Source organism: Lepisma saccharinum, chromosome 23 (assembly GCF_977018435.1).
Source record: "Lepisma saccharinum chromosome 23, izLepSacc3.1, whole genome shotgun sequence".
Taxonomy (NCBI): Eukaryota; Metazoa; Arthropoda; class Insecta; order Zygentoma; family Lepismatidae; genus Lepisma; species Lepisma saccharinum.
This window is the reverse complement of record NC_139251.1, coordinates 25727410-25748365: the sequence shown is the minus strand read 5'-3', so window position 1 is coordinate 25748365 and position 20956 is coordinate 25727410. Positions and strand designations below refer to the sequence as shown.

The 20956-nt window shown below is 40.2% G+C and overlaps 1 protein-coding gene across 2 annotated transcripts in view; it reads right to left on the bottom strand.

The window, feature by feature from the left end:
• shakB (Innexin family member shaking B) overlaps window positions 1–20956 on the bottom strand; it is a 165394-nt gene that overhangs the window by 117209 nt on the left and 27229 nt on the right. Inside the window, exon 1 of one of the 2 annotated variants that reach the window (XM_083110085.1) lies at window positions 3458–3856. The exons of the other annotated variant lie outside the window; for it this stretch is intronic. Within the exon in view, the coding sequence (XP_082966211.1) occupies window positions 3458–3820 (363 nt within the window). The 5' untranslated portion in view covers window positions 3821–3856. Of the gene's footprint in view, window positions 1–3457; window positions 3857–20956 lie in introns of those variants that run through there. 2 annotated transcript variants of the gene reach the window in all.

Genomic DNA, 20956 nt, shown 5'->3' with positions numbered 1-20956 from the left:
GACGAAAAGTTGCAGAAAATCGAAACCAAATCAACCAATCAGTCCTTACGCTCTGTTCTTGCTGACGACCACCTACCACTTTTGGCCAATCGCGAAGACGAGGATGGTCAGGCTGGGATTCGAACTCTTAACCCCTGGCGTCGTAGCGCACTGTGATAACCACTCCGGCACGGAGGTTGGCATATTAGTTACCGATATTTGGTTACAATCTGAGACGACACCGACGAAACAGATCTTTTATAGTTTGTCCTAGACCTAATCCCGATACCGTCTCTATCCTGAAGCTACGTTGAGAAGGTATATTTTCATAACGTACAGTTTCATAAATGCATATTGGCGACACAGTTTGTATTGATTGATTGTTGTTTCAATTCCACTTTATGCACAGAAAGGCTAATCGGGACTGGACCTACAGTTTAAAGTAAGATCCGAACCACTGTGCCTTGTGCCTCCACCGGGTATCGAACCCGGGACCCCTTGATCACAAGGCTAGGACGTTGCCACTACGCCAACTGGGATACCAACACAGTTTGTATGTTTGGATATACTGTATTTTCACCCTAATTTTTGTCCTTGCTAAAATTCAAATGACTTGTTTCTGTTTATTCATTACCCACTTCGTAAAGTTCGTCAGAGGAGTAGTGTACGGCATGTGACGTATAACAGCTATGGAAGACCTTGATTATTAGGATGTAGTAGCTGTATATTTAGAAATTTTAACATTTGTAGAACTTGATTTAAAAATATTTGAATCATTTTGACATAGTTATAATCGTACACTCTGTCCCGAAGATCTTTAGTGCAAGGCTGCACATAACGGCAGATAAGGGGAGAAAGTGACTGGTTGGAGCAAGACAGTGCGCGCTGCTGCAAACGGCTGGTAGCAGCAGTCGCGTTTTCCCCTCCATTCGCTCACTTTCTCTCTCGCGCGTTCACTGTTCGAGCCCTCTCGAGTCCTACTTGTGCAGAGGATTTGTTTTCGTTCCCTTGCTCCACATATTCCCGAGGTAGGTAGATGCTTTCTCTTCCTGAGAATGCAACATATATAGATCAACCAAGATGAGAAGAACCACGGTAAAATCACGAACTAAAGAGGACAGTCATTTTTCTTTACTCGCATATACCCGAGTGCCCCTGTGTTGCCATGTCTAAAGTTTCCGTCCTTGCTTCATGCTGACCTCAATGTGTTATAGAACGTTCCGCATTTTGGCAACGCAGGGGCAGTCTTACATGGCAAGTAGCTGATTGCATCGCTCATGCTCCCTCCGGGTTGATTTTTAAATTGATTTGATTCATTTTACTTTGCTTCGCTTTTTGTGCCACTTTTGGCTGATATGATGAAATTCATGAATGGACATTTACAAACATCCATGCCTAGGCCAGGATTCGAATCCGGGACCTCTGGCGTTGTATCGCGGATACCTCGTCTAGGACATATTAACGTACAGTGATTTAAAGAGAGAAATAAATCAAACGTACAAAGTAGAACAGAAAAACTTTGCCAATCCTCAGTAAAGTACTCATGGAGAAGTTCATGATTTAGAAGAGTTTAAATTAAACTGCAAGTTATCATTATTCCCAAAGCATTTATATTCGCTTTCCTAAAATAGTTTAGGACCCAATTATCGTATACATAAAAAAACTGAAAATTATCAATTCTTTGATTTTAAGTAAATTTTTATAACCAACCAAAACTCAAGTAATCTTATACTGCCATCTATGATAAAAAATACAAGCTTGATATTTTAGGGTGTAGTTTCATTATCAACGATGACCATTTTAGCGTAGCAATATATCGCGAGGCCCTGGGCGAAATTGGACTGTGAGGCCCGCATCCGTTCTTAACATTTGAAATTTTAATGTGAACAAATACAAAATCTTGAGGCATATGTCAGCAAAACATCATCAATTTCATTTTATTAATATTAATAGTAGAATTACTGATTACGTATCCGGTAACTTTCCGATAACAGATGGCAGCACCATTTGTCATGGCGACCGAGGGCCATGCTGCCAGATCTCCGCGTAAATATAACCGAAGTAAGATATATGCAGGTTGGTCGATTAGGATATTCGTTGATGTGAGATGACGCCATATTGGTTAGTGGTAGGTTGTAGTTGATTTAAAGAAAAAGTATTAGTGGATCAGCGTAATTGATTGTAACTTTGTTTCAAGATCAAGTCATTATCATTTTGATCTTTAGTCGAGGGGCACACAGGCCAATGCCTACTCTATGTAGGCCTATTTCGTAATCCTGACTGACCTATACAACACTTTTCCTTATATTCGTTTTCAAATATTTCATAAGTGACTCACCTAAACTTTTATTCTGCTCTGCTATTTTGGCCTTTTTCATTTAGATGACCCGGATGCAAATGTTCTTCCCATATCGCGATATCTACCCCACATTACTTACTAACTGTTCTATCACTACACCGTTTACCGATATCTGGATGCACCAGCCTACAGTAGCGGACACTTAATACTGTGGAGATCCAACAAGGCGGACAGATTCTAAGAATCGCTTGTTACAGCTCACGATGTGACATTCATTGTGCATTGTTGCTTAGTGCAACACTTCAAACGCATAACACGAACAACAATAACAGATTGGATACAACGAGAATTTTTTCCCTCTTCACCGAAACGTTTTGCATCACCGAGCAAAGTGGTCGGGTTCTGGCGGGTGATTGATTGCGCACCTGCCGTCACACGGAAGCCGTAACATCGACATTTGTATCGCGAGAAAAGTGTCTTCCTCAAAAATCGATACCAACGTATGAAACTGTCACAAACAGACGTAGACCATGTGACCTAAAATTTAAGTACTAGTTTAAAAACACAATGAAGGTATAATTTTCGGTATATTTGGCACAAAATGTACTACAATAAGAACGCAAATTTTGAAAAATAAACCGATTTTGGAAAAATAAACGGCTCTGAGGAAAAATTAACACCGATTTGGGGAAAATAACACCAATTTTGAGGGGAAAATAACCGATTTTGAGGAAAAAATGAAACCGATTTTGGGGAAAATAACATATTTTGGGGGAAAGTAACGCCAATTTTTTTGGGGGGGAATAAGCGATTTAAGGGTAAATGACATCGACTTTGGAAGAAAATAACCCCTTTTTTTGAAAAAAAAAACTGATTTTCGAAAAAAAGAACACCGACTCTGGAAAAAAATAAGATCGATTTTGAAAAAAAAAAAAAGGGTAACTACCAATAGAATTTCTCAGAATCCTCGTGTATTTGTTTACAATAACTTCGTTTTTAGAGCCGACGGAGAATGGACTGTACAGGGCATGGATGTTTTGACGTCACGGTTAGAGGATGTACCTGGATCTTGCTCAGAAAATAATGTGGTAGGTTCAGACTGGCGTAGGGGGTGGGGTGGCGACACTTGCAGCGTAATGAACCAGAGTTGGGCATTTAGGAAGAAAGACTGAGACATACCTGGAAGAACAGAGTGATCCACACCCACTGGTAGTACTTGACATGCTTCTTATCTTCCTCCGGGACACCCTTCGAGTTGGAAATCCCCGGATGTGCCACCTCGGTCCCCACTGCCTTGCTGAACGCCGACCGGAGTATGTAGGACGTGTGGATCCAGCAGTACGTGTTGAGGACATCCCCGGGAATGTCATGCGTGTGGACGCAGCTTATGGGGTCCCCAACGTACTGCTTCGCGGTCACAAGGAGGCTGAACGTGAGGAGTATGATGGTGGTACCCCCGCAGTGCAGGCGAAAGACATCATTATCGGTTTTTATCCGACTTAGCTTGATGAGATGCTTGAGGTCCCCGAAGAGACTGATCATGGTGCATCTGGAAACACCGCACGCTCAGCGCCTACCCGGCACAGCATCCGGACCACGGCATTGTTCTCATCTCGCAACACTCACTCAGACGTGCCACTGTGGGTATTCTCAGAATAGAAGATTTCCCGGGCACCTCTCTCACACACACTCTGGACAACAATAGCTAATCTGTTGTTTACTTTTAACACTTTCCCTCGAATTCCTCTCCCCCCTCTGATCTGTCCACCCAGCCGCAGCATCTTTGGTCCAGACACACGAGTTTAATTCCAAAGGACAAGGTCGGCATCAAAGTGCTTGTTTTCTTCCCCCCTCCCCCCCCCCCCGCACCGAAGCCTTTTAGCTTTACTAATGTGATCCTCGCGTCGACAACAGCTTCTATCGGTCTTGCTCTGTGCTGATCGAAAGGGCCAGGCTGCTCCGTTTTAAAGAAGCAAGTGACGAGAGATGGCGCTGTCACGGTGATTGTGTGAAACGGAAGAGTAGTGACAAACGGAACATGACTTTTCTTGGACAACAAGCAAAGAAGATATCACCGAGAAAAAAAATAAAGAAAAAAAGAATCTGTGCTTGCGGTCCAAGTTAATTGATACTGAACTCCTAGGGGGTGCTCGTTGCTATGTGAAGTACGTATGCATTACGTCATCTGGGAGGATCGGGTTTGACGGTGCTCGTTGCTATGTGCAGTAAGTTTGGTGCTGGGTACATTTAGCTACTAACACGTCGCAAAAATCGGAACAAGCAGGTTGTTGATTTTGTAGCGTTCGATTTATTTTTATTGTATTTTTGTACTTGTAGACTGCAATCATGTCTAATTGTGCTGTAGCAACCTATGAAAACTATAACCAGAAAACTAAAGGAACTGACATAAAATAGCATAGATTTCCAGTCGATAATTGCGTAAGTAAACAGTGGATTCATGCTTGTAGACGAAATGTAAAGAACTCAAGTGTGCCGTGCCAATTATTGTGAAGAAGACTATGTGCGAGATCTAAAAGCAGAATTTCTGTATTTTCCACCAAAGAACGTGCTGAAGCCAACTGCAGTGCCATCGCTAAAATTACACCCAATTACTTTAGAACAAAATAATCGAGGAAATGGTGTAGTTCTCCTAAGCACTTACCTTGACAATATGATTCGCTTGTAGGACGTGTTGATAAGGTTTGCAGAGATGTACGCTACGAAAGACATGCAATAAGGAGATGTGCCCTAAACAGGCTAAAGACTATGCTGCCCAAAAAGAGAAAAATATATAGACAAACTGCAAGCAATGTTTCGTTGTTGGAAAACATATTCGATCGTTTACAAAGGAGAAACACACGTCTGCATAATGAAGCAAATAAATTAAAGATTACAAACAACCTCTTTCAACCTGTTTTAACTAAATAAAGAAGTTCAAAATCTACAACGTAACCTAACCGACAGTACTATAAGAAAAGCCATCAATATCTTGAAAATGTGTTCAACTAGTGTGAAGTATGTAGTGAGCCTAACTGATTTGGTATATGTAAGTCGGATTTATAATTACTAACAAATTCATTTATTTAACACAAACCGATGTTGATTGTGATTTGAATGTTCAAATTATTGTGAAAAACGTTGTCGGAAATGTGCATTTCGAAGATCGCGTATTAACTTTCACGCTATTGGAAATGAAATTTACTTACATCTTCAATTCGAGTTACATAGCGTTGTATGCACGATGGTAAATATTGCATGAGTGAATATTACACCCATTATTGAAATTTTTGCAACTTTGTTCAACATTGGTAATTTACAAATACATTGTGGATAATTTTGTAGCCTTGTACTCAATATAAACCAATTGATGTTACATTATTTCTATGTAGTACATTTCTGTAAAAAAGAGCAAGATCTATGATTAATGTAATGCAAGTTACTTCGTTATTGTACAAATGTGTGTCGCATATCAGCCTTGGAGTATATTTCCGGTTATACAACTCATACACAAATGTAAATGTAAACGGAAAATCTGCGGACAAAGTTCTTTAACGATTAATCATTTGTACACTTGCACGGTCAATCATTGTGAGTTCATGTAACTTTTCTCCTTTATTGTTTAATTAAACAAAGAACTAAGATATTTTCATCGATATTCTCAAAGAGTTTCATTTACCGTGTGATCATGAATCTATTTCTATAGGCTTGAATTAGTAGGTTAAGATATTTAAGTTTGATGTTCCTAGTACTCATCAAGTATTTCGAGTAGGTTAACTTAGTTAAATTAGTACTTGTACAGTCATGGAAAAAAGTTCTTCCCCATAAGGCTTTAATAGGAGCAAGTAATGCAGGAGGGTAGGCAACACATATTGCACCCTTCGATGATCGGGTGATTTTGCCTGTCTTAACACCGAGAAATGTGTTCCACGCGAAGGTCAACATGACAGGAAAGCAAAGAGGGTCACGTGACTATTGGTTACGTGGAGTGTTGTGCTTCTCCACGTCCCCAGTTCTTGATCCACATTGCAGAAAAAGTAGAGCTGCATGCAATATATGAAAATAGGTTGTTTTCAACTACACGCTTAATTATGATTTTCCCAATTGTAAATCTATCAGACGTGTCTCCCGATTTAGTCGGGACAGTCTTTTACTTTGAATTCCTGTTTTTTCATAGGCGTAACTTGACGGGAGCAGAAAGGGCATTTGTAACCCCCCCAAAAAATCAGGTTTCTTAAAGCTGCTAAAACAGGAAATAAATACTATGATTTGACGCGTCCAAAAAAAGTATTATATTGAAAGATTGTTCCCAAATACGTAGATAGCAATTTAATACTTTGAAAGTGTCTCAGATTTGTTTATTATGTCACATCTTAGTGTGGCACAGGTCTACTACAAAAGTGGAATTTCGTAACAGAAATATGAACCCACTCCTTTTATTTCGTAGCCGATTTCATCTTGAAACTGAAATTAAGAATATTAGTTAACAAGGTAAAAAGGTAAAGTGTTCCCCTGTGCATAGCACCACGCCATGAAGGCGTATAGGGGGTGTGGGGGTAACGCCCCACACTTTCTTGATCCGGTCGTGAGTGGGGGTGATGTGATCAGCATCACGCCCCTGCCGCCTTTACCCCCCAGGGTTTCCCCCAGGTACCCATGTTATTCGACGCTGGGTAGACGCCGGGACCGCTTCCACCGTTAACAAGGTCATTGGTAAACAATAAAAAAATGTGTTAGACCCAATTCTTTAATACCTTATCATAATCTTTATCGCAATTTTAAATTTTGTTGTAAGTCCACTTTATGCAAAAAAAAAAGGTAAAGTTCTCACCTGTGCTTAGCGCTACGCCATGAAGGCGTATAGGGGGTGTGGGGGTAACGCCCCACACTTTCTTGATTCGTTCGTGAGTGGGGGTGATGTGATCAGCATCACGCCGCCCCATACTTTCTTGATTCGTTCGTGAGTGGGGGGTGATGTGATCAGCATCACGCCCCTGACCGCCTTTACCCCCAGGGTTTCCCCCAGGTATCCATGTCATTCGACGCTGGGTGGGCGCCGGGGCCGCTTCCAACGTTAGAAAAGTTCCCGGGCTTGAACCGGCCGGGGATCGAACCCGGGGCCTATAGCATGGTAGTCAGACGCGTTACCGACTGAGTCACCGGCACAGATAGACTAATCTGAAATGCATACAGTTTAAAGTGGGATCCGAACCACTATGTGCGATCACCTGGTATCGTACCCGAGACCCCTTGATTACAAGGCCTTACCACTACGCGATCAGTGAGGCGCACACAATCTTTGTATTTCGACCTTTTTAAACCTATATGTATCATATAAGAGGTTGTTTAACGTTGCTATGCCTCTATGGATTATATATAGCCAGTATTCGAGCACATAGCATCAGGTTTCATAGAATATAAGCTTCTCTTGCATGTTTATGGTTTCCTGTCTGCAGTAGAAAAACTGGCAGGTTCCCGTAGCTTTTCTTTCAATAGTCTTCCAATGGTTGCATATCATATCACTCAAATTTGATTCATTCGTTGCGAACACAATCCCCGATGGCGGAGTGGGATCGTGGGCGCCTTGTAATTAAGGGATCCCGGGTTCGATACTCGGTGGAGGAACATAGTGGTTCGGATCCCCCTTTAAACTGTAGGTCCATTCACGATTAGCCTAACAGGACATAAAGTGAACTTAAGACACCAAATCAAGCAACCAACACAATCCCGTTATTGTCCAGATTATCGAATCCAGAGCCTTCGTCGCGAATAACATAAGCAGGAAGACAACATGAAATAACCGAACAGAAACAGAACCTAAAACCTACATCGGATAGATTGGATTAAGTCGACGATACAGCACGGGTTCTGAAATGAAACAGAATACGAAAGTTGAGGGACCTCTATACGCACCCACTTTTCCTCCACTCAATGGGGAAGATATCCTTCTAGCTCAGAAGCCTTTACGTAGGAGTGCCCTGAGGGAACTTCAAGGCCACTACGATAAAGTGTTCTACGTGCAGCGGCGTATACTCTGGGTCATCTAGGTAATCGCAGATGACCCGGCTGTATTTCTTTTTTTAATATATATATATTATATATATATATATATATATATATATATATATATATATATATATATATATACATTTCCTCGCAATATTCTTCCAAACCAATTTCGATGCATACATTTCCTTGCTTCCAGCGCGCGAATACTTCCAATCGTTTGCCACCGAATGTCCGGGAACCTTTCTCCAGTCGGTGGAATGACTTCAGGGAATCTCACCCTGACGTCATTCCTCCCGCTTTCCTTACAACCCTTGGCGAGGAGGGAGGAGAAAGGAAAGAGGGGGAGGAAACACTGCTTTTCAGGCGCGGTGATTCCGTGCCCAGGGTAAGCTCCTTCTTGTGAGAGTCCACCGGTCGCACTCTCAACCTTGAGAGCCTTTTCCGTTCCCTCCGCTCAACTAGGGAAAACATACCCGGTAGAGTGCGAAGAACAGGAAAACTGAATAACATGGGCAAACCAATTCTACGCTAATTTTCACTTTACATTTGCTTCTGTCTTGCTGATTTCTGTTACTTGAACATAAATTTATCAAAAGGGAAAAGCTTAAATATTGAAGATGAAGCAAACTGAATTAAAATTCAAGGCTTAAGCAATTAAAGCACCTATTTGATGACTCCCCCCATCCTTGTATTTACAAAAATAGTGATTGTTTCTCCTCTCTAACCTTCAAAAGCAGCGAGAATACTTATCTCACGGAACTGAATATTTTTTTAAAGGGAAACCCCCCTCCCCGAAATCCTACAAATATCTAATTTAAAAAGTGTATAGTGGTAATTCATTTTACTTCATTAGCAGGATTAAACACTTTGCTTAATACGTTCTAATAATCTGAGATTCATCTTCAGGACTTCTAACCCCACTGTTTCAAATTTATGTGGCGGCTGATAATAAGGGATGATCCTCATCCCGAATTAAAATTTTGACTCTGACCTGCAATGATTCGAACTTTTAAAAACCTGTCAATTCGAGCTCGGAAAGGGATTTTTTTTATTATTCATAGGGAATTTCATTCTGAGCCAGGAACACAACAACAGAAGTTTGGCGCGTGGAACTGAATGCGTGTAGTCGTTGGCTTCGTGCTGTGCTTCGTGTTTATTATTTATTTAGGTGTTAGTGTTTGTCGTGATAGTGCTGTGTTAAAGGGTAATGGATGTGATACAAGATTTGCTGGTGAAACCTTTTGGAACAAGATCTTTTCAGGAGAAGTTGCAAATTGTTAATACAGGTAGGCCAGTGTCATCGCTTGAACTTATTTCTACACACAAAGACAAAATCGGGAATATTTGAGGCATTTTCGCAAGCAAATTATGACAAAACACCATGGTGGACAGGAAGTATAAGTGTTAATAAGCTTTGCATTTTTGTTCGCCGTGCTTACTTTTCGGGGCTGAAAAGAATGTATGGACGCGTGACTGTAATCTTTGCAACACTTGTGCCAAACATGAAAAATCCAAAAGTCACATAACTTCCTTTGTTAAGCTGCAATCTTTCGCCCAGACACGTATTGACGTGCAACTGGACAAACAGCGTGCTTTGGATGTAGTACAGCACAAGTAATCGGGTCCTGGAGTAAGTTGAATTTTGCACTTAAATTAATATTGCGGGTTTTTATTTCACTAGTGCACGTCTTTCATTTTTATATTTCACAGGCTGTTTTTTTATAGCTTTATAATACTGTCTTGTTTTATTATTTGAAATTCTACGCGTATAGTAAACTGCAATAACGAGAATTAATTGATTGTGATCGTAGCAATAAGACAAACATTCCGACACAATATTCCTAAATCCAATATGGAGCGTGACATAAATTGCACGGAAACTTTTGGAGTTTGAGGATCAAAAGGTCGGAGATTACCCACTCGTTAGAACCAGCATACGCCACTGTCTACGTGCAATGACGGGACCAAAACATACGTCAGATAGCTGTGTTCCTCCTTATTTCGTACGCCATTGATAACTGGAACACGTGACCTCGTCTTTGGTAGAGCAGAAGCCTGCTTGCTTGCCACCACCCTTTAGTTCAGTGACCTTCGCCCGTAGTCAGCAAGAGTGAATGACTCACCAGATACTTGTTGTCTGTGAGGCTACACAAGAATAGATATTTCGTTAGTGGCTGTAAGTATTGTTTCATCTGCAGTTATATCAGTTAACATTTCAATAGTTTCCTAATGGTTACGTTAGTGATAAACATGTAAATTAGTTCTCGAGAGTGAACGTTTTATCTATTTGAACGGGGGATTTTTATAGAGCCTGCATGTATTATTTTTTCCTGAAACAAGAAGAAATTCGAAGACGCAAAAAGAGTTGTATAAGAGTAGTTAACAAAAGGAAAAAAGAAGAAGAAAATGTAAATGCTGAAATAAATTATGGTAGAGATCGAGTGAATAACATTTTGTCATGGGGCCTCCTCGATGGAGTAGTGATAACGTCGTCGCCTTGTAATCAGTGGATCCCGGGTTTGATACACGGTGGATGCACATAGTGGTTAGTATCCCACTTTAAACTGAAGATCGAGTCCAGATTAGCATATCTGTGCACCAAACCAAAACTAAGAAAGAAATTGTCACAGTGTAAGAAACTTTCATGTTCAACCAGATACGAAACAAAAGGGAATAATATATTGCAGGTTGGAGTTCACATCTGTAGCATCTAACCAGCACAATTATGAATCGCAACATATCGTATGAGATCCATTTTTATTATACATGTATGATAATATAAGAGAAGTAGAGGAAAGAGAAAACCAAGCGAAACACGGACGCCTTCTCCAGAATTTCAAATCTCGTTACATAAGGTTCTGGGTTGGAGTCCCGAACAGGCATGACTTTCTTGTTCTTGCCCTTTTATCTGCTTCATTTCATCATAATTCATCGTTATGGTTTACCTGCAGGGGAAGAATAATGACAATAATTGCCAATACAAAGCCAATGACAAACAGAACAACTCGATTACGGAGGTGCCAAGAAGAAACGAGACTTGACAGTTTCTCCGCCTCTCGGTTTGTCGAATTGAAAATTGCTCTCCCGTTCTCGGTCTCGACTAGTTAAATATAGAAATCGAAAATGTATGTGAATGAATATACATGTATTTTATATATTCCGGTTTTGTAGGAGATTTCGTGAGAGATGAAATAAGTACTCTTCCATCGTATTTATTTTTATAATTTTTATTCCCTGTTCGATGATCGCGACGATAAGGACGAGTGACCATTACACGAAATTGATGACGAAATAGTCAAACACCCCCGACAAGGACGGTACTCAAAACCGGGAACTTTGGCGACGATATCGAATGTCAATCACTTAATGAGCTTGACCACCGAGCCTGCTTAATGTTGTTTCTCTCAGGAAATTCGTAATAACTGTCAATATCCCACATTCACTATCATTTTCTTCATAATTTATCTTATTGTTGTGATTAACCTGAATTCAAAGAATTAGTTGAAAGGCAAAAATGCAAGATTGAATGTCTCTGATGTTACTTCGTGCCGAATAATATGACGTGGTATTATGATATGAATTTATTAATCATATAATATGCCTATTCATTCCATTGATTGATCCCAATTGAGCACACAAAATATGCTATAATGTCCACTCCATGGAGGAGTGGTTAGCACAGCGCGCTACGATGCCATGGGTCCCTGGTTAGAATCTCGACTTGGGCGTGGGTGTCCTTGGTAAGTGTCCCTTCATCAATTTCATCATAGCATCACTCATCTTCATCGTCGCTATTTGCCAAAAGTGAAAGAATAGCAAATCTAAATAACAAACATCCAATCAAATCGAACATCTCTACCGATTTAATTCTATACGGTACCGAATTCCCACTTTATTACTGCATCTTAAGTCATTTTACAGCATCTCAATTGTTTTCCGATTCGAAAACATTTGGAATGTTGTCTTGTGCAGTTGATTGTGCATTGTTTCGTTGTTTGGATTGTTTAATTAACGTCGCATTAATTAGTTTTAGACCAATCGTGACGGGGGAAGCAAGAGCACAAAGAAAGCGAAAGAGACAAGGAAGAGACCACGGCTTTCTTTAAAGATAGCATCCCGTGAATACAACTCAAGTGACTGCAGAATATTATGAATAAAATTTATTTCGCTTTTTCCTTTTATTTCTGTTTCAGTTATTTTACTTCGCTTTTCTTCTACCACTCGCGTTACTCGTGTCGGTGAGGAAGAATTATAAACTCGTGAAATGGACGATGGTACAAAAAAATATATGCCTCTCCCACGGTTCGAAACTGTCAGTACAAAATATTGTCTTATATTTAAAATTTACGGGCAAATATGGTTTGTCAGGTAGCAATTTTCGCTTATCTCTTTCTCAAGGGGTTCCATTGCCTCTCTGATGTCGTAGTGGTAACGTCTTCGCCATGTAATGAAAGGCTTCCGAATTCAATACCAAGTAGAGAGGCTTTGGTTCGAATCCCATTTTAATCTGTAGGTCCAGTGCATGAACTAGACTTAAACAATTAACGTGTGGCATGTGGTCTGTGATGAGAACCATCATTTCAGCGAACCTTCTTGACAATGACTCTAATATCACTTGATAGAATAGTATTTCCTTACGAGTAGCTCTTGTCAAGAAACCAGTTCCTGAAATTTTCTTCTGGAGGCATCGTAGCACCCAGCTGTTTGTTGTGGCTGGGGCACGAGTCATGTGACTCATGCTATCAAAGCTCAATCCTTCCCGAGAAGTCAGAATCACCAGGCAAACTTAAGCGAATATTTTGTTATTTGGGTTGCATAAACAACAGGCTTTAAGACGTTACGAAATTCTACGTCCCGTGGCCCAGGTATTTTTTTCTCAGACTGTACACTTTGTCTCGTCTTCTGCACGCGTATGTATGTAAAGTTCTTAATACGAAAAAATATTTTTTAGAACTATGACAACGATAACTTGCAGCCAAATTTGAACCAGAGAAATTAAAAATATCTGCAAATTACAAACTGGAATTGCGTTTTCAAAGTCTGAAACTACTATCTTACAAACTATTTCATCATTCTTCCTCCACATAAAACTTTCCAAAAAAAAGTTTGCATTTGGAACTTTGATCCGTACGTAAATTATTGTACAGTAAATAATTATATGAAGAAGGTTGGGAATTCTTTCGAATTTAGAGTAAGTATCAAATGCAGAGTAAAATTTTATCTAGATTGTATATCACTTGATAACTTCAAAAATAAAGTTACATTATGGTGAATGGTAAAGATTGGATTTTAAGTATATCAGTATAATTTTAATACTTTCTGATGTTATGTAAAATTTGAAATGTTCCTGGAAATGATTGCAACGTTCTGAATGAATAAGAAGGAACTATTTAGCCAGAAAACTAAATATTAGGCATTTGTACTGCGTTGTGTTAAATGATGTAAATAGATTATACCGGACTACTATCGGATTAGAAATTACGGATATTCAAGTTTGGACTCCAATTAAAAGTTAATCAGTAGAACCACATAAAAACAAGTTACATCAAAATTCAGCTTATTCAATTCTGTCAATCTATAGTTACCAATTTATTTTTTATTATGCCTTCTATTTTTATTATCGTGAGAACAAGATAGGATTATTTTTTAGTTTGGCAAACTATCGCTCTCTTTGAGATTCTATAAATAAAGAACGGGTGTTTTTTTATTTATAGATTATATAATTTATTTATTTATTATCCAAACTCTAATATCCATAATTTATAATCCGATAGTATTCCTGTGACGTTCTGTGAGCCCGTAGTACCTCGGAGGCCTCTGTCGATCTCCTTGGCGTAGTGCTTAGCACATCGCGCTTCGGCGCCAGGGGTTGCAGATTCGAATCCAATCGGGCAAGATATTGATTTGTCCTTGAGAATTTAGTAAATGTGATAGTATATGTGAAAACAAATATTGATTGATTGATTTGCTTCATTTTACTTCGCTTCTTGTGCCAATTTTGGCTAATTTGCGAAGATAGGGATGAGTGATGAAATGATGAATGAACACTCACAAACATCCATGCCCAAGCCAGGATTCGAACCCAAATCTCTGGCGTTGAAGTGCGATGTGCTAACCACTACGCCAAGGAGGCCGGCTTGTGGAAACAAAGAAAGAGATCCTCTTATGGGTTTTTCTTTCATATTTAAAAAAAGACAGAAAAGCAAAAATAAACCAAATCTGTCAATCAATTCTTTCTTTGTAACTCTTTCACTATGCAATTCTTCTTTAGCGTGCAACGTTTCTTATTAAAATCATAATACGATTTATGAAATGATGAAATCTTAAATTCTAATTAGAACACGGACAACCTTCTTTGTAATATATCGATCATGTTTCAGAAAAATGAATTTTTTCAATACTTTTGCATGTGCAATTTTCCCCTCTTTTAAAAGTAGCATGTTTTAATTATGTTACTAATCATTAAAGGAATACCTCAATACCATCCCGAAGTATGATAATTAATATTTACCCCTCAAAGTAATGAAACACTTTCCCTCTCTCAAACTCGCATAGAAATGATAGCGGCCGTTTGCTTCTGCCAAGCCCCGAACGAACATAACCGAAGGGGCACCGAGCATAACCGATCCTCCCACATGACGTCACGCGTTCGTTCATGATCGGCAATTTTCGGATGGCGCTACCTTATAGTATATTAAGTTACCTTGCTGAACTCCTACACGTGTGGGACCTACCACTGGGGAGCTGCTATCGGATTAAAATTTATAGAGACTCGAGTTTAGACGAATTAAAAATTAACCAATAGACAGACCTACATAAAAAAGAGTTATATCAACATTTAGCTTATTCAATTCTGCGTTAATCTATGCTAACCATTTTTTTTTCGAATATGCCTTATATTTTTTTATCGTCGTGAGAACAAAAAAAGGACGATCGCTTTCTTTGGAATTCTGTAAATCAAAAAGGTTTGTCCGACCGTTGTGAAATTTTAGTACAGTGTAAGCAGAAAGGTTTTAAACGCAATTCTTCATTTTCAAGTTTTCAAAATTTGTCAAAAAACCGTTTTCTTCAATTTTGCGAAATAACTTTTTGTTAGTACACTAGACTCTCGCTAATCCGGCCATTCCTTGCGCATATGGGTGCCGGATTCGCGGAAGCGCCGGATTATTGAGAGGGTCGGAAATCACGTACTACTATGTAGTTTAAACACATAGGGACTATACAGGCTGTACATTACGTGTTTCCTTTTCGAAGCCATAGTATGTACTGAACTTTACTGTAAGAAAGTCACAATTTCAAATACTGTCCGTATGTATAGCATTGTCTAACATTTTTAACTAACAACATTGTTGAACACGATAATTCATTGTTGTGCGCGTCATTTCTGCTTGAGTGAGTACAGGCCGGATGTGGGCCGGACTACTGAGAGAGCGGACTATTGAGGGCCGGATTAGCGAGAGTCTAGTGTATTAGGTAGTCGATATATCCCAGGTCATCACTTTCGTGAGAGGCAAGTGCTCCCGTGCCCCTCCCGCTACATTCACCAATGGGGAGGCACCTTAAGTTCTTTTTACCCTGACAAAATGAGAGAACTTACTTGGAAGAAGAGAACGAATGACACCCACTGGTAGTACTTGAGCTCCTTTATGTCCTCCGGCGGAAGTTTCCTGGAGTTGATGACCCCCGGGTATGGAACCTCCTCCCCCACTGATTTGTTCATCGCCGACCGCACTATGAACGTGGAATGAATCCAACAGAAAGGGTTGAGGACGTCCGCGGGGATGAATCTCTGAATGCATCTGATCGGTTCCCCAACATAGTTCCGCGCCGTCACGAGCAGGCAGAAGATGAGGAGGAGCAACGCCGTGCCGTTGGTGATCAGCCTGAACACCTCGCTGTTGATTCGAACCCGGCTCACCTTGATGAGCCGCTTTACGTCGGAGAACAGATGCAGCATCGCTACCTGATCGACTTATGTTTCTCAACATGCCTTTTCTATTCAGTTTTGCCCCCCTCGGTATGAATTTCCCTCCATTTTACAATCTCGCGTAGACAAGCCAGTGTTAGTATTTTTGATTACTCCTTCCAATCCGATTGGTCGTACGTAGATAGTGATAACGAACGAAGATACCATCCTCCCCTACTACATTAAAATATAATCCACAATGGTTCATCTATGCCACCCCTTTCACAACATTTAGTGAAGACATGTGCGGAGGTCACGTTATAACCCCCACTCCTCCACCTCATCCCTCCTTCCCGGGTACCCAATTTTATTACATGCTGGGTGAACCCCAGAGCTGCACAATACAGTACTGAAAATAGGGTTGTGAAGTAAGAAGCTCTCTCTTCTACCTTCATTCATGAAATAAGCAAGTAAGAGGACTTAACATGTTTTATTTTGCTATTATCACAATACAGAGTGTCCCAAAATAGTGTGTACACTTTTTGAACGTCAATAACAGGAACACTAATAACAGCAAGCACGAACTTTCTTTGGTATCACGTCCTTAAAGTTATATATAGATGTTCAAGATGACCACCATTGACAGTAATACATTATGTGCAATGTGAACAGATCGATAAACAGCAGATACGGTTTCTGCATGAAGGAAAGCGTAGGTTGTCCCAATTGCATGTCCCACGTCACTCAGTGTATCTGGCTTTGTGTACACAGCATTCATCACAGTTCCCCACAGGTAGTAATTTAACTGTGTTGAATCAGGAGATCTGGATGAATATTAGACTCTTCTTACGTTTCTCGAAAGAAACATTTCTCACCTCTGCCATTTTGTGTACACTAATGACTACCACTTAGCAGGCTGTGACGGGACTAAAAACAAAAGAAGGCCTACATGCTCTCACACTGATCAACATAGATATTGGAGCTTCAAATGCACAAAGTCCAGTCACGTCATCTTTAATAGTTTCTCTGTTATTTAAGTTCAAAGAGTGCAAACATTATTTTGGGTCAATCTGTATTAAGCAATCGTACTTGTCACTTCTACCCCTTCAGCGGCTTCCCCCCCCCCCTCCTGGACTTCAGGTCCCTAGTCTGTATCATAGGATAACCTAGTGGCAAATCCCCCTGGTTTTAATGAAACTGATGAAGGGACTCTTATAATAAAAAGACCGTCATCAGATCGGGACTTGAAACCGTGAACTTCGGTGTAGATGGAAAGGCGCGCGTTCAGCCACCGAACTGGCTCAACAGCGTCTGAAAATCGCAATGCGTAGTTCACTATGGAAGTTCCAACGTATATTTCGTGGAAGAAACATTGTTTTATTTTTTTTTCAGTTGTGTTTTCAAGTCCACTTTATGCACAAGAAGGCTAATCGGGACTGAACCTACAGTTTAAAGTGGGATCCGGACCACTTGTACCTCCGCCGGATATCGAACCTAGAACACCTTGATCGCCTATCCCGGGATTCGAACCCGAGTTTCCCGCACACTAGAACACGCACAATTCCTCTTTTATGAAGGGGGCTGGACATAGCTGCGTTCTTGGTAGCTGGGGTACACAATGAAATATTTCGCAATTTTCTTTTTAGAGCCTTCGTTTTAAAAGGTGTTCAAAGACAAATAATATAATTGGGGTAATTTTAGGGGGGATTTCGTTCTTTACGCCTTTAATTTGTACATTTTGATTCTATAGAAATTTCGGGAGGGGCTGTAGCCTCATCAGCTCCCCCTGCGTACGACAGTGCTCCCGCGTTACAGTCAGACACCCTAGAAAACATTCTATATAATTCTGCACCACAATTATGACAATTGGATTTGAAAACATGTTCGAGACACAAGTATGACATCATTGACAATATCTCTCTAACATAAAATGTTTTGGTAATTAATTTGGTTTATTTTACTTCGCTTTTCTGCCACTTTTGGCTAATCGTGAAGATGAGGGTGGGTGATGATATGGTCAAATTCAAGAAGGGACATTTTCAATTAACACCCATGCTGGGATTCGAACCCGGAACTCCTGGCGTCGTAGCGCGTTGTGATAACCACTCCGCCCCGGAGATTGGTCATGACCAATATATTCATGGGCAAAATAACACCACAATTAACACATGACAAAAGAGGTATTCATTAATCTTTCTCGCAGTGGAAGCTCAATAGGAGCAATTGATTTTTTGAACGAAAAAAGTTGCAAACACATTTATAACTTGCAAAAGAAGATAATTCATTGCAGTAAACAAAAAATGGAATGGTAATTACTCGGGACGGATATTTATGTGAAGAAATTAATACATATTTTTGTACTATTTTAAAGTGTTCTTGTAGTTTGTCTCACTAGTGAAAATGCTAATTAACTTTATTATTATTTCTGTGTATCGACTATGTAGATATGGATGTGGTGCCATCTACTGGTATCTTCGAAGAGCAAAAGTTTGGTTCTTGCATTAGTTATGATCATACGTTCTGTATGATCCATTCTGCAACAATAAACGAAGTTGACAGATGAAAGTTGATAAAATTCTTTACAGGAGACAAGATTAGACCTCCTACTTGGGATTTAGGAAGATGCTCTTATAATATTATTATGTCTGCAGGCATTCTAAACGAGAGATGGGAGTTGGTACCAGCGTTGCCACAAGCGGAAAACACAAATTACCTTTTAATGGAACAAAATGTCCTTTTCTCATCTAAAGTCCCTAATCGAACTTGGAAAAAAATTTCGAAACTCATTGACTATTATTATTATTAGTGGTAGTATTAATCGAATTATTACTATTTCTACAGGCCCGTAGGAAATATTAATCCACAGACATATGTTTTGATTGAATCGATGTGAATAAGAACATTGCCAAAAATATACATGACGCGAAAATATTTCTTAAACATTAGGTGTATACTACAATCTGTCCCGGAGCAAGCGTACGAAAACAAGTTTCTGCGCAAGTAGTGACGCGAGACAGCTCAACCAATGAACACGTGAGAGGGAACCGGATTGCGTGGAGGGGAGGAGCGACTGCAGTTCGCAGCCTTAGAGATGCGTGTACTGCTTCGCTCTGCCCACTCGATTTCCCATCTTCTCTGCCGCTATGCGCGGCCTTGAGGCCAGAGATAGCCGTTATAGTTCTGTCATTATAATCATTTTAAAAATTATATTGTAGTGGGAAGATGTTGTTATAGTTCTGTCATTATAATCATTTTAAAAATTATATTGTAGTGGGAAGATGTTGTTTCCAAGCCAAATTAAGAAGAAAAAAAAACTATAATTGTGGTTCGTTTTCGGGGGGAGAATAAATAAATAAACGAAAATATGAAAATGCCCTTCACACTCATATTCAATATCTGAAACGTATTTCTTGAAATGTCCATGCGATTGTGAAAATTTTCTTAAAATTTCCCTGATTCCCTAACATTCTACCTGAATTTCCTTGTACTGAATTCAATTTCCTTTCGTGTGGCAACACTGCTGTCAGAGAGGCTGGTATTTCACATCCGTGGGGACCTGCAAGTGGTCCTTTCCAAAAATAATTGAAAATAAGAACAATACAATAAAAGAAAGTAACGCCAGGCTTCTTCACAAACGTTTACGAGCTTCGTGTGTCTCCATAAATCTTGTGGTCTCAGGTACTCGCTGCTTCGCAACATTTGCACTTCCTGGAGGGCGTCCAATGGAGGCAGGGGATGACCGTGCAGCGTCTGCCAGGGACCAGCTGACGCGAGAGAGATTTTGACAAGAACCTAATTGTTGCTGAAAAGCATCGATGCTATCGAGACAAGCCTCGGTCTCGTATTGAAATACGAGACAAGACCGAGGTGGCAATGTTTAAGCAGAGACGAGGACGAGAATTTGTGGAGACAAGACCAAAAACGAGACAAATCTATTTAAGATCGAGGGAAGAACGAGAATGTGTCAAAACGAGACTGGAAACGAGACAAATCAATGTAAAATCGAGCTGACGTTGAGAACTTGCCGAAACGAGACTTAGAACGTGACAAGCCTATGTAAATTTGTGACGAGAACTAGTTTTAGTGGGTACCAGTTTCATAGATCGGAGACACATTAAAATCGGATATTTTGTGTTTCGCATGGCTCGTACTTACCAATTGTGTATTGCGGAACATAGTTCAAGGTGCCATTATGCGTTTTACACGAAAACAAACGCAATTTTTCACATTCTGAGTGCTTTTTTTATTCCTTTCTTCGCTTCCGGAACACACACTATGGCGGGCACATCTTGACTCACGTTGTGGGTATGCAGTGTTTCAACCTTCTTCACCGAAAAATACCTACTATCGTGTTCGTCACCGGTGGAATTATACATTATGCACGGGTAGCTGACGTATAGCCCGGGTAGCTGGCGGATAACACCACGAATCATACACGGATAGCCCCACGAACCATTCACGTATAGCCCCACGAACCATTTCCGATAAGGTTAGGTTAGGTTACGTTAGGCAAGCATAGTAAAAAAGGGGGGGTTGAAACACTGACAGGGGCTTACGTCATCAAACGTACGCACCATCCGGTTGTCGTAGGGCAAGCAAATGAAAGCAATGGCAATTGTGCGTCGGTGAGATATTTCTCTTGAAAAATACATGATTTCCCGGTCAAATAGATTCCACAATGAAAGAAAATACCTCGACGAACGTTGTAAACCTTGGAGAAACTCATTTCCGTAAGTAGTTTCTTGTGTAAAATTGAAGAAATGTGT